At 31.8% G+C, this 15,327-nt stretch overlaps 1 protein-coding gene across 1 annotated transcript in view; it reads right to left on the reverse strand.

Annotated features, from left to right (window-relative positions):
- Positions 1–13,909, reverse strand: part of LOC106790257 (homeobox protein 5-like) — a 23,824-nt gene extending 9,915 nt beyond the window's left edge. Inside the window, exon 1 of the mRNA XM_014755027.1 lies at positions 13,560–13,909. Within this exon, the coding sequence (XP_014610513.1) occupies positions 13,560–13,793 (234 nt within the window). The 5' untranslated portion in view covers positions 13,794–13,909. The remainder of the gene's footprint in view (positions 1–13,559) is intronic.
- Between the last annotated feature and the right edge of the window lie 1,418 nt (positions 13,910–15,327).

The following is a 15,327-nucleotide window of genomic DNA, read 5'->3' on the forward strand; positions in this document are numbered from 1 at the left end:
AAATTTATTAACTGTCTTCAATTTTCCCTTTGAAACTCATATATATTTCCATTATTGTTTTTGTAGAAAAATTCGTGCAAGTTGTGTTTTTTTTATTACTATTACATTATTTCGTAATTATTTTTCTATTATTTTCTTCATCTAAACGAACGAACATTATTCTCATAGTATTTAATTACGAATACGTATGTTACTACGTGAACTAATTATAAATTATCTCGAGTGAAATAAAATTTGTCTTATAACATGTAATACTAATTATATATCACGTTTATATATATATAATAATTATATTTTTCATATATATAAAATAATATAAAATATATAATTCGTACGTTTCGTTGATGAATAATTTTAACGTGTAAGATATGCAAAAGAAAAGAAAAGAAAAAGAAAAAAAAAAAAGGAAAAAAAATAAATTACACACACACACACACACATCATACCATTGTTAAAATAATATTATTTTAATTCGCGAGTAATTAATAAATCTGTGACTCTCGTATGAAAATCCACTACACCGTAGGAAAAATTTTTCCTCGTTTAATTCGAGATAGATTAAATTATGAAAAAATAAAAAAGAAACAAAACAAAAGTCAAAAGGGGGTTTTTTTTTTAAATGATATAAAAGATTAAGATTTCAAAGTAGAAAAAAAAAAAAAAGGAAAATACTGAAGCGAGAAGAAACTGAAATCACTAGTATTAACGCTTTCCTCGCGTTTCCGGCCAGCGATTAACTCGTTTCAACCCCTAAAGACTCTTCAGATCCTTTGAGCCCTTCACAATCCCTACTACCATCCCTTTCCTACCTCTTCCGTTAGGCACCATTTCTATATATATATATATATATTGCGTTTCTATCTCTGTTTCTCTTTTTACGTCAGTAGTTTTCATTCTAATAAAAAGAAAAGAAAAAACTTTAATTAGAGAAAGAAAGAGAAAAAATATATGAGATAAAGAAAGATAGAAATATAAGGAAGGGTCGAAAGTTAATCCTAAAATTAGCCCTTCGAGAGAATAATAAGGATCAATCTTATAAACGTGAAATTTTATTGACTGGTCATTTTTATTTTTCTTTTCTTTCATATTTAGATACTAATTTTTTTTGGTAAAATTCCAAAACACACACGACAGTTAATTATTTTTCTATCTCTTTCCCTTTTTTTCTTTTTTTTATTGTAAATTTGCATCTCACATTCTTTCACGATTTTATAATAAATGTTGAATCGGTTAAAAAATATAAATGTAAATATTCAGATTCAAGGAATTCTATTCCATCTTCTTATACATCTTATCTTATCTTTCATCTTTTCTCGTGCGCGTACTTAAAAAAAATGGAAAGAGAAAAAGGTTGAAAGTTGAAAGTTTTTCTCTTTCCCTTTCTCTCTCGACAAGATTGTCCGACTATAAACTATCCAGCGAATAAGTTTTTTTCTTTCTAACTTGGGAAATATAAAACAATAATAAAAAAAAAAGAAACACAAAATTTTAAAATATACTCGTAAAATAAAAACTGTCATAACTTCGTAAAATACGATTCCAGATTGTTAACAATATTATTCAACTTTACTATAAACAAAAATGGTAAAATGTTTTAGTATTTTCGTGAATTACAATTGTTTCACAATCGGGTGGGTGGAAGAAGGGGTGGGACTGGGGGTGAAGAAAATGATTCTCCGATAAATATAAAATGCAACCTGTTAGTTAGTTAATTAGTTAGTTAGTCTGTTACGTTAATATCGTTTGTTCATTTAACTGATTGCTAAATTTCTCATCGAAAATAGCAAGCACATGTCTGATAATAATGAAGATGATGATGATGATGATGGTGGTGGTAGTGGGAGGTATAGGAGATAGGGGAAACATTTATTAAACTATAAACAAAATTGATGTACCATTTATAACTCTAAATGGTAAAATTATTCAACAATTTTAGCCGTTTATTATGCCAGAGAATCGTATATTAAACTGATTTAAGTGTAAATATTTGACGAAACGATAATCGCGTGTGTTGGTTGATTCACGTTCAGCCCGCGACCTGATTTTCAACCCCTATTTTGTAAACTATTGGGTAAAAGAGAGAGAAAGAGAATGTATATACAAGAGAACCCTTTGGAAAATAAAATCATTTCAAACGTGTTAAATACTGAATATTATCTTTCATATAATAGTCGCATGACTATTACTTTTTTTATATATACAAACGATAAGAAAAGGGTTGTGGTCAAATTGACATAATCGTGAATAGAATAGGTTAGAATGATTTAATCCTTGACAGGGTTATCCTATTTAACCATCGTTAATTCACCCTTCCTTCCATTCTCTCTCATCAACCCCCACCCTTTTACACTTCAACCCTTCATTATTCACTACCTGTTTCGTTTTAATATAATACATCGATGTACGTTCATTCATAGATAGTTTCCAGTCTTCGTAAAGTTTCATTTCATAACTGTGTGTCATTTCAACTAGGTGAATTTGTTGCCAGGTGAAACTGGACCACCATGGATGGTTTATATCTACGTTAAACGAAAATAAATGGCGTGCCATAATCCTCGATTTATCTTCCTATTCTTTCTTCAAGGACACCTACCTCCCAGAACCACCCCAATTTCATTTATATATTTTTTTTTTAATGTGATAGTTCATTGATATAATAGATTATTCAATGAACGAATAATATTATTTGGATTAGATGAATGAGTATAAGATTATCTTGAATTTGTAGATTTTTTTCATTGATAATTATTTATATTTCTGTGTTTGATGAATAAATGATAACGAATGTAAGAAGATTCTTGAATGGCCGACCGGAAGGTGGAAAGTTTTTCTTAGAAAATATAATAAATTATGCAGGAGTGATTATTTTTATCTTAAATCCTGTGGTATAAAATTGACAATAGGTCGAAAGGTTGTGATGCTATAATTTGATCATCAGATATACGAGACGAAAATAAAATATTCGATTTATCGTAGGATACGTTATAACGACAACGATAGAATTAGATAATCCATTTTAAAATGTTCGAATGGTGATGGTTAATCTCTTCGTAGTTATTATTAGTAAAAATTAATTAATAATCTTAAAAATGAGATATTATTATTTTAATAGCATAGAAAATCAAATTGTTATTTAATACGATTCAATTGATTTGTCGATACTTTATCGTTAACAATTTATTTATTTCTCGATAATAATCAAATGATACGTTTTTTTTTATTATGGAAAAGAAGAAGACGGTATAAATAAAACATCAAACTGAGATGAATTAAAAGAAAAAAAAAGAGGTCATCTGACGAATTGGAAATTTATTTAAAAATGATCATTACGAAACGTGTATATATGTAAATATAAATTAATGCAATTAGGTTTGTCAAGAAACTGTGTTTTTCACACAATGTTACAAACAAAAGTAATTCTTTTCACGTAATGCAAGTAGATACCATTTACATTAATTTAATCTCACTCACAGTAAACCACCCCTTCCCTCAATTACAAAATTTAACTACGATAAATTTTCCTTACAATCCCATAATAATTTTCTCTATAATATTTATTCTATCCACATCGTATTAATTTATATTTAAAAAAAAAATCATTTGTTTCAATTCGATTCGAACAACTTTCTCTGTCCCTTAGTTATTATAATTTTCTTTCAAAAAAACAAAAAAAAAATAAAAGGAAAAAGAAAAAAATAGATCGAAAGAATATACCATTGGTCATTTCAATTCCCATTGGTCGTTTTCGCAAGAGCAAAAGCAATTGGTTCAAGACGATCTATCATACTCGTCGACCCTGAAATGCCAGAGCAAAACTACTACTACTATTACTATTACTATTACTATATTACTATTGGTAGAAACGCTGACTACTACTACTACTACTACTATTACCACCCTTCCCTTTCTCTTAAGGGAAACGAAATAACCGAGCCGCACCTAAATTAAAGTCCCGAGGGCAAAGACTATCTGACACAAAAGAGGATCGCACGATTACTCTCTCATCGTTTCCAGTTATAACGTCCAAGGGCCTCTTGCTGGTTACAGAGGAAGAGAAAAGGGTCTAAGGGAGGTGGGGGTGGGTGGGGGATAGGGTGGGGAACCTGGAGGTATGAGGAGGAGAATAATTGTCGTTCCATAGCAAGCCTTTTTGGTTTGGTTATGGCCTTGAGAGTTACACCCTTTTACGAGGGTTTACTTGCTTGCTTGCTTTTACTAATAAAAGCGTATCGCGAGTAATACGCGTACGAATTTCAAGCTTTACTTCCGTTTAAAAAAGAGAAAAAAAATTCGTTCGTAAATCTAAACGAAACAAACAACTCGAAACATTTTATTTCGTTTGGAGTTAACTTAACTAAATCATCAAACTAAGTATCACAACCCCTACACACTCTTCTTGTTTTTGTTAGACATATTTTTTGTTTCAATTTACTTTAGACTTAAATAAAACTTTTTTCGATTGAACACTTTTGTTTGTATACTCGCGGATGGAACGATATTTTTTTTTGTTATATAAAGATAAATTATATCTATAAAGATAAATTTATCTATAAAGATAAATTTAGATAATATGATTGATTTTTGACATATTATATAAATATTTTCAATGTGTGTATACGTAATTGTATTGAAATATTCGATATTTCATTTATTTCTAAAATTCCTGAGAAATTTTCTAAAGTAACAATTTTCAAAGTTAATTTAATCAAATAAAATTTACGTAATAAATGAATGAACTTCTTTGGGTTCATCTTAATAGATTTTTAACATATTATATAAATATTTTATATATATAATACATATATAAATATTTTCAATGTGTGTGTACGAAATTGTGTATTGAAATATTCGACATTTTATTTATTTCTAAAATTCCTGAGAAATTTTCTAAAGTAACAATTTTCAAAATTAATTTAATCAAATAAAATTCACGTAATAAACGAATGAACTATTTTTTTGGGTTCACCTTAATAGAATAATTAAAAAATATTATAAATATGATTGAACAGTAGTGAAAGTGAGTGAGTGATATTCATGTTATAGATGTACGAATTTTTATGGTTTCACCTTAATAGAATAATCAAAAAATATTACAAAATATGATATCGAACAGTAGTGAAAGTGAGTGAATGAGTGAGTGAGTGATATTCATGTTATAGATCTATTCCAACGTAGAGATTTGATCCATCGTATCAACAGCAGGAAGCAATATGTCGGTTCGGTAATAGCGTGGAGCACGAAAGCTAATAGCTTGTCCCTAACGCGCCTAACTTGCCTTGCACTCTCCGAAACCTGTCCACTATATACATATATGTATATATGTGTGTATGTATATCGATGTAGTCACCTATCTCACTCACACTAGTTATATGTCACGAATATATATATATAACACGTATGCACACTCAGATAGTGAAGCTCCGAATAGAAACGAGTAGGTAGGGGATGGTGAAAGGGTGGGGAATGAGGAAAGGGGGAGAATTAATAGTTGGAGAAACGTAGACGTTAAGGTCGTAGCTTGAAGGCATGCACACGCGATCATCATCCCTATAGGGTTTCGAAGGGCCGAACTGGATGATATCCCGAGATTCCGATGTTTCTCATGTTAGTAGGTGTCTTCTCTCTCTATCTATCCATCTATCTATCTCTGTTGCACTTCTGTTTAAGGTCCGGATAGGTTCGTTAATATGGTAACCCGAGTGGTACTAACGTAACTGGCTAATTGTTAGTTATTGCATCAATTGCATTAGGTTCTAAGTCTAACGTTAACCTGAGTGGTACCATCTCTCTATCGTTAAATCAAACCTTGCTTTCGGATAGATACCACAGCGAATAGGGTGGCCACCCCATACCTGTGATGATGATGATGATGATGATTACGATGATGATGATGATGATGATGATGTCCTTGTTTAATAACGTAACCCACGACACGGGATTGACCCTCGTAATATGCCTCGACATACAACAGGTGAATGTATACTCGAGTGTATCGATGGTTATCCCTGAGGAAGTGGGTTTGATAGGTTGGTCCCTTCCAACTTAGGGATGGATTATTCTCAAGGATTTATCTCTACGATCGATCGGATGAATGATTTATTGGGGAATTGTGATCATTTTATTGGACTAAGTATAGGTTTTATCAAATGGTATATAAAATTGTATTTAATTAATATAAAGAAATATATTTTTGTAAGATGTGAAAATTATGCTCGATCAGAGGTTAGGGATGATTTTATTTAAAGGTTTTTCCTTTCGAAATAATCGTATTTCTTATCAACCACTTTTTAGAAAAACCTAATTCCGAAGAGAACAATGATAGTGACTCAAAAGGAAAGGGATTAAAGCCACTTTGAAACGAATGTAGAATTACCCACCCTCACGTTATTGATTAAAAGTTAAACATTCTAATGATGCTTGGATCAGGGATTCTAATTAATATAGATTTCTAATGATTTTATTAATGTCTTTTCTTTCGAAACAATCGTACTTCTATCAACCATTTTTTTAGAAAAACCTAATTCCGAAGAGAACAATGATAGTTACTCAAAAGGAAAGGGTATAAAGCCACTTCAAAATGATCGTAGACACACTAATAATACTCGGATCAGGGATTCTAATTAATATTGATTTCTAATGATTTTATTAATGTCTTTTGTTTCGAAACAATCGTACTTCTATCAACCATTTTTTAGAAAAACTTAATTCCGAAAAGAACAATAATAGTGACTCAAAAGGAAAGGGATTAAAACCACTTTGAAATAAACGTAGAATTCTACCCCTACATTATTGATTAAAAGTTAAACACACTAATGATACTCGGATCAGGGATTATAATTAATATAGATTTCTAATGATTTTATAAATGTCTTTTCTTTCGAAACAAACAATCTCGTCTTAACCCTCCTCTGTCAACCACATTTGGGAAAAACCTAATTCCGAAGAGAACAATGACAATGACTCAAAGGAAAAGGGAAATAAGCTACTTTGAAACAAATGTAGAGTTCTACCCCTATGTTATTGATTAAAAGTTAAACACACTAATGATACTCGGATCAGGGATTCTAATTAATATAGATTTCTAATGATTTTATAAATGTCTTTTCTTTCGAAACAAACAATCTCGTCTTAACCCTCCTCTGTCAACCACATTTGGGAAAAACCTAATTCCGAAGAGAACAATGATAGTGACTCAAAAGGAAAGGGATTAAAGCCACTTTGAAACGAATGTAGAATTACCCACCCTCACGTTATTGATTAAAAGTTAAACACACTAATGATACTCGGATCAGGGATTCTAATTAATATAGATTTCTAATGATTTTATAAATGTCTTTTCTTTCGAAACAAACAATCTCATCGTAACCCTCTGTCAACCACATTTGAGAAAAAACCTAATTCCGAGGGGAACAATTAGAGTGACTTAAAGACGAATGTTCAGGGGTAAGGGAAAAGCAAGCCACTTTGAAACCTAAGTGAGGAAGAAAAGTGAATAAAGGAAAGTGAGATTGTATGTGAGCGAGTGAGATAGATAGATAGATACACAGACAGACAGACAGACAGTTAGATATATAGTTGAGAGGGGCAAACTAAGTGCTGTAGAAAATTACTGCGTCCGTAGAATGAGTGTTAGAGAAAGATAGAAAGATAGAAAGAGGCTGGGGGTGGGTTGTGGGGACGAGACGACGGGGGTGCGAGGGGATGTTGCCCGCCAGGACCATTTCCGTCCTTCTGATTCTTTTAAGCGCGAATTTGACCCTCGTCGGGGACGAAAAGAAACGAAGCGCGTACTTTTCTCGCAATTAAGTTACCGAACTAAGAGAAAAAGAACCTGAACCGAAGAGCCGGGAAGAAAAAGAAAGAAATGGGGATGGGGCTTGGGGGTTGGGGGTTGAGGGTTGGTGCAGGAAGATCGTCGCCGTTGGCGAACAACCCTGGATATTTGCGCAAACTCCATTTGCGAAATTAGAGATCTTCTTTTCTTCGGTGGTATGGCAATCTGAGTGGGAGAACTGAGGTGACGCGACACAATAGTAATATATACACCCTATATATATATATATATGTGTGTGTGTATGCTATCTTTGTTTTACTTTTTCATTTATGTTTTTTCTATCTGTCTTTGTGTTTCCGTTATCGATTTTTTCTCATTGCTATCTTTTTTTCTTGCCCTCGATTAATCATTCTTTTTTTTTTTTTGATTTTCATTTCTATCAATAATAAATATAACCCCTCTCTAGGCGCCTATCCTTATCGATTTGAAATATTATCACGTCGCAATAATTTTCTTTACGTATTATTATAGCATTTTGATATTTTTGTTTAATATTTATCTCATCTTATTTGATTTATTTTCTTTATTATTTTTAGCGAAGAAACAAATTTTCTTGTTCTGTTTTTGTAATATATATTATACTAATATTAATTAATATAACGTGTGTGTGTATTAATTATTAACACGTTTTGTAATACAAATTTGTAAACTTTAAAGTAGGAAACAATTCTTCGTTTCTTTGCTAATCGAGTAATCAATCGTTTTCTAAATTTTTTACTATTCCAACGTATATCATCACTTACATATACATATAAAGAAAAGCTGTCAACCCCTATTAATTACTTGTCTTAATTTTTATTTTTATTTTTCTTAACTTTAAGATTCCTTTTTTCGTCTTCATCGAAAGAATCCTATTTTTGTGATTATCCAGAGGGATGATTTTTTTATAAGCCCCCTCCCCAATCCATATTGTTGCATACTATTTTTTCCTACCTTCCTACCTTCCCCCATCCTTTTTTTACCCTCCCCTCCCTTTATCATACTTCCTTATCTTCCTCAGAAAAAGAATTTCAACACAGAAGTGGTTATTCATCACGTGTCCACGTGTGTTGGTAATATTTTACGTGTATATACGTTTCTTTCTGTGTGTGTAAATGTAAATGTACGTGTACGTGTAATACTCGTGCAAGTTTTATACGTGTAAATTGTTATTATTTTTTGTTTCTCCTGTATTTCGTGTGTGTGTGTGGGGGGAGGGGGGAGATTTTCGGTTTTATCTACGATCACGACTAAGATGATATTTCATTTTTCTACGCGTTTGTTTTATGAACCACGTATTTCTAGTATACTAATCTCTCCCCCATATCATTTAAAACATTTTCTCTAACCATAAATTCTATATATATATATATAAATATATTTTTTTTTTCTTTGCAAGAGGTGGGAGAGAGAGAGAGAGAGAGAGAGTGAATGAAAACAAAAACAAAAAAGTAAAAAAATAGAAAACCGAACGACTTTTTTTGTTTTTAATTCACGAGGGATACGAATATGTGGTTTAAGGGATGGGATGTTGGGTTGGGGCGGGGGGAGGGATGGGATTGTGGACCGGGTTTAATAACCACTCCTTGTCAAATTTTTCAGCAAAGTGACTTTATTTTTTAAATTTTATCATGTCATCACCGCCCAACTTTCTTTCTTTATAGTTTAGTATACACAGAACTGTTTTTTTCTTTTTTTTTTTTTTTTTTTTTTTTTTTTTTTTTTTTTTATTTTTTTTTTTTTATGTAATTTTTGTTGCTATCATAAATCCTTTATCATTTTTTTTTTTTATATCATCCCCTAAAATATTTTGCTTAATTGCTTCTCATACTTGTATCTATAGTGCCATTTTTGTTTTACTTTTTTTTTTGCTAACTTGTACGATCTTTTTGTTTTTTTCCATTGTGATCTTTTTCGATTAATGAACTTTTTTTTTTTTTGTAGCGTTTGTTTGTTTAACAATGCGAAGAATTGTTTTGGATCGTTTCTTTTTTTTCTTAAAGAGCTCCTATCGGTGCAAGTGTAAGAAGCAAATTGTGACGAAATAAAAAATAACGCTCGTTCATTCATTTGCACTCTCTCTCTCTCTCTCTCTCTCTCTCTCTCTCTCTCTCTCTCTCTCTTTCATTCGTTCAATTAAACCCGTTACTCTCGCATCATTCATTTTGTTTTTACATATCACGACAATGAGATACAACACCGAACTGAAATATTGCATCGTTCATCGAATTAGATAATTTAAACAATAATAATAATAATAATAATAATAATAATAATAAATAATAATAATAATAATAATTATAATAATGACATCGACGACGACGATAATTAATAATAATTAATAATAATAATAATAATAATATTAATATAGGATTCGCAACGAAACGAGAAACAAATTAGTAAAAAAAATTAATAGTGATTAAGGGGGTGAGTCTTGTATAGGGGGTGGAAGAAAAAAGAAAAAAATAAGAGTATTCGTATATAATAATAATTTCAAATTGGTTTTTTTTTTTCTTTTCGTCAAGTGCACACGATTCGTTCGAGTTCGATTATTTAAAATCGATTTATTATTATCTTCCTCCTATCTTTTTCTTTTCCTTTTCTTTTTAATTACGCTTTCGTATTTTTATTTTTTATTATTATTATTATTTTACTCTACAATTATCTGCGTACACTATTTACAATTATTAACGAGTTACTTCTCTATTCATCTATTTACAGTCACAAAAAAAGTGCTCTTAGTTGTTTGTATTTAATTTCTTTTTTTTTTCAAATTTTTTTTCTCTTTTACTCGTTTTTTCTTCTTTTTTTTTTTTTTAAATCTAAATTTAACTTGCTTTTTTTTATGGTTTTTTTTATTTGTTATATTTTTATTTTACCGTGCCCACACAACCCGGCAATAAGGCCCCACTCTAAACGCCCAACTGCTAAAACTGGAATATATTTTATACGATAAATTTGTTTCCGAATTTATATCTATCCTCGTTTTTATCTTTTTTTTTTTTTTTTTTTTTTTTAATTATTATTATTATTATTATAATGGTTTTTTTTTTTTTAAATCGAGAGATTGTGAAAGCACGGCACGAGTAACAAAATAAATACTGACTAGTAAAAACGTTCTCCTAGTGTCCCCCTTCTCCTCCTCCTCCTCCTCCTCCTCCATTTAATTAATATTATACATTGTGTCGAATAAATTGTCAAGGAGAGATTTATAAACAAACAAACGAAAACAAAAAATTATTTAACAAAACGAGAGAGAAACGTTAAACATATTATTGTTATTATTAATATTTACCTATATAAATATATGGAAACCGTGATTCGATAATACCGACCAAAAAAAAAAAAATATAAGTGTCGTTTCATTAATGTGCGTGCTTCAATTTTTTTTTCCTTTTTTTTTTTTTTTCTGGTATTATCTTTGATTCGATTGAATGTAAGGTAAGAAACGATTCGAAAGACTTAAACGTAATTACTTTTTTTTTCAAAAGAAGGTGGGGTGTGTGTAGGGGGGTGGTGATGGATTGGATTGGTTGAGGGTGAAGTAATGAAAAAAAAAAAAAGAAAAAAAAATACCTTCATACGTATCACTGAACAATCAACTACCAGTTGATTCATTTTTTTGTTCTTTTTTTATAGAATCTCGTCGAGAAAAAAAAAGAAAAAGAAAACACGACAATTTTAATCGTAAAAGTTTCAGCTCGTTGAATCCCGAAAGATGATTATCTTTATCTAAAAAAAAAAAGATTTCAGGATAATATTATAGTGAATCAGGTCACATTCTATTTAATCTATTTTTAAGGTTAACCATAAGAATGATTAAAAATTGGAATCGAGAAAAGATTGAATTAATTTCGGTGTGGGGGGTAGGGTGGGGTGGAAAATAAATTGAGGTGAAAGAGGGGAATAATATTTACGTTTGTCTGTTTTTTTTTATATTATTATTATTATTTTGAATCTCTAAGGAACGAGGGATGAGATATCCTAGAATTTTTTTTTCATACTCATTCATCTCTCAAATAGGATATGTGAATCGTCTTTTCTCTTTTTTTTTGTTTTTTTTTTTTTTTAAGTTGACCCCCGACAATTTTTTACGGGTAGTGATGGTGGTGATGGTAGTGATGGTGTGCGGCGACTTACTTTTTTTTCCTCGCGTAGAAAAATTATAGTTTATCGCGTTTATATTTCTTTTTTTTTTTTTTCATTTTTTTTTTCTTCTTTTCACTCGGTGAAAAATGCGTTCTCTCCTCGCGAAAATTTATATAATAAATTAAATATTATTATTATTATTTTTTAAGGTGGTGTATATATATATATATATATATAGTATATATATAATGATTAGATTAGATGTTATACACAATACAAGATGATTGTAATGTGTCTATGTATGTGTATGTGTGCGCATACGTGCGTGCGTCTGTGCATGTGCGCGAGAAAACACGTCACGAAGATATTTCTTTCTTTGTCTCTCTCTTTCACTCTAAATGAGGATACTTTTTTTTGCAATATATGACGACGATGACGATGACGACTTATGTCACGTGTCACGAACATTTAAATAAATTTCTTCAGGCCTTGCGAGTAGTTGATGTATTTGTTGCATGGTGCATAAAGGACACATCTCTTCCTCTGTACCATCGGCAACTATTCGTTTAGCAATACCGGGTGTTTTTTTATTATACCACGAATCAAGTATATAAGCGTAACCTTCGGAGTCAAGTAAATTCGATGACGTCATCATAGTAGTCGAAGAAGATGACGATGACGAGGATGACGATGAATTTGATGATGGGAATTTGAAATTCGTTTTCAAGGATGATTTTGTGGTAGTAATAGATGATGGTGGTGGTGGAGGTGGAGGAGGAGGGGGTGGGGTTGGAGGAAGAATAAGAGGTAACGGTGGTGGTTGTGGGATTGGTGAACATCTCAAGGATTCGATTAATTCTGTGTCCTTAAAATCGATATAAGAATAACCCTCGGAATCAACAGATTGTCTTCTGATAATAGATTCATGATCTTTAATAGGAGAAATGTTAGTTGATATTATTGGACGATAGGAAATAGGATTATTCTTATTGTTTAATGAATTCATTTTGGTTTTTGGTTTATGCGTTGGAGTTATAGGTAATTGTTGTTGCTGTTGTTTGTTGTTATATGTACGAATAGAAGAACGTTGAGTAGTCGAAGAAATGCAACTACTACTACTATTAGTATTATTGGAATCGTTTTGGTGTTGGTGTTGATAATAGTAGTCGTGATAATGATGGTGTTTATTGCGATTATTTCGATCGTTCTCATCATTTAGATTATTACTTGTTAAGAGATTAGATGATAATGCAGAATTAGGTAAGTGTTGATGTTGTTGTTGTTGTTGACTGGTTATCAATGCATTTTGTGTGGCTAGAATGAGATGACTATTGTTAAGTAACTCATCATTATTATTATTGTTGTTATTATTATTTAGGGTTTGATTAATGATACTATTGTTAATAGTAATATTTGAAATATTAGTACGGGGCACGTGTGTAGCTATAGAAAGTGAAACTTCCTGAGATTTGGCTAGTAAGGCTCGTGGTGTACGGTAACCACCTAACACAGCCCTTGAGGGCTTCTCCGTGACACGAAGTATCGCCCTTGGGTCCCGGTAGTCGAGATAGTCGAGGTGATGGGGACGCAACGTGGCCTGCGGTTGTCGCTCCCGTAGGTGTTGTTCACCCCGTTCATGGGGATTTGTACCTCGTACCTCGATCGTCGGCGCTTGACCGATCGGATGATGATGATGATGATGATGATGATGATGAGGATGCTGTTGCTGTTGTTGTTGTTGTTGTTGTTGCTGTTGTTGATGACTCGGCAAGTGATTGTGCAGTTGAGAGGAATGGGTGCTGGTTGTCCCTCCCCCTCCTCCCACTCCCATCATTGTGTCAGGTAAATCCTCGTAGAGTACAGCGGCTGCACTGGTACTGCTGTTGCCCATCGAACCACCATGAGATTGGCAGTCTGGAATTACCCTTGTTCGTCCTGCCGCTGCTGCTGCTGCTGCACCCGCTGCACTTTTGCACGGTAATAGATTCTGTACTTTTCGTTTGTGCCTGTAAATCAAATATAAATCATAGATCATGTAATTTATTTTAATCCTCGCGTTTAATATATTTAATATTTATTTCAATTTATATTATAATATTAGGAATAAATTAATTTTGCATAATGAATTGTTCCTTTTTCTTTTTTGTTAAATTTATTTTGGAAATGTTTGAACAAACATACGAATTTTGGATTCATCCTAATATAATTCTTAATCCGAAATCGATAAGTTTTCTTCTTGTTTTTTTAAGGGTTGAATATAAAATATCTTATTAGATCACCCACGGGAATTTTTCGAAATATATTATATATTCTACTTTATATTCATTACTCATTCGTCAATCATGGTGGATTAAGTTTAGTAACTCGTTGTAATTGTTTGTACAAACGCGGACGTTGGTTTTAGTTTCATGGGTTAGGGTTGATACACGCGAGCAAATATCTACACGTATACCATCCTATAGATATAGTCTTCTTATTCAATGTTAACTTTAATGAAACTAAGAGGATGCCGAGAAGGAAACTGGTTACCTTTGCCTATCAATGCCGTTTCATACGTTCATTGGTTGGTTGCTTGGTTAGATTTACTACAGTTTAGTAGGTGACTCTACTTTAGAGAGTATTCAAGAGATTTGTGTACTCAAGTAAATATATGTATTGGTATAACATATATTTATACTTACATATGTATATGTGTGTATACGTAATATATATAGAAACACGTATATATATATGTTCTATGTAATTCAACCTATATGTATTGGTATAACATATATTTATGTTTACATATATGTATGTGTGTGTATACGTAATATATATAGAAACACGTATATATATGCTCTATGTAATTCAACCAGCAATTCCACATAAAACACGTCTCCATTCGTACGATCCATGCTTCCCTTTTCCTCCAAACCCACCCCCACCCCCACCCCCAACCCTCTTCTCGAGTTGTTACCCTACCATCCTGGTCAGGTCCTTCGTATCCGTTAATCACGATGAGCACGGGGTAAAAGCGTTTAAATTTGCCACATCCAACTAGTGTAGAGGGGTGTTACTTATAGGGTGGTATGGTGTGGTAGTACTACTACTATTACAACCCTGTGAGACGGAAGGGAAGGTATTCATTTATCCGAAAGGATCTGTGGTATAAACGCAAAGTGATGGGGTAGGTAGGGGATGGGATGGGAAGGGTTGAAAGGTCTGCACTATGGAGATAATAATAATGGTAACATACACTTACAAAATACTTCTAAGTTTTTCTTTTTTTCTTTTCTAAAGATTTTTTCTTTAAAGTTTCTTTTTTTTCTATTCTTTTTTCCATCATTGTATGATCAAAAGTTTGATCATTAAATAATATTAGAACAATAGGATTTGGAGGGTTTGGAATTAATGGTTTTTATTATATTTGGGGTTTAAGTTTCTTT

Source organism: Polistes canadensis, unplaced genomic scaffold (genome assembly GCF_001313835.1).
Source record: "Polistes canadensis isolate GaletaPanama2010 unplaced genomic scaffold, ASM131383v1 scaffold_227, whole genome shotgun sequence".
NCBI lineage: Eukaryota > Metazoa > Arthropoda > Insecta > Hymenoptera > Vespidae > Polistes > Polistes canadensis.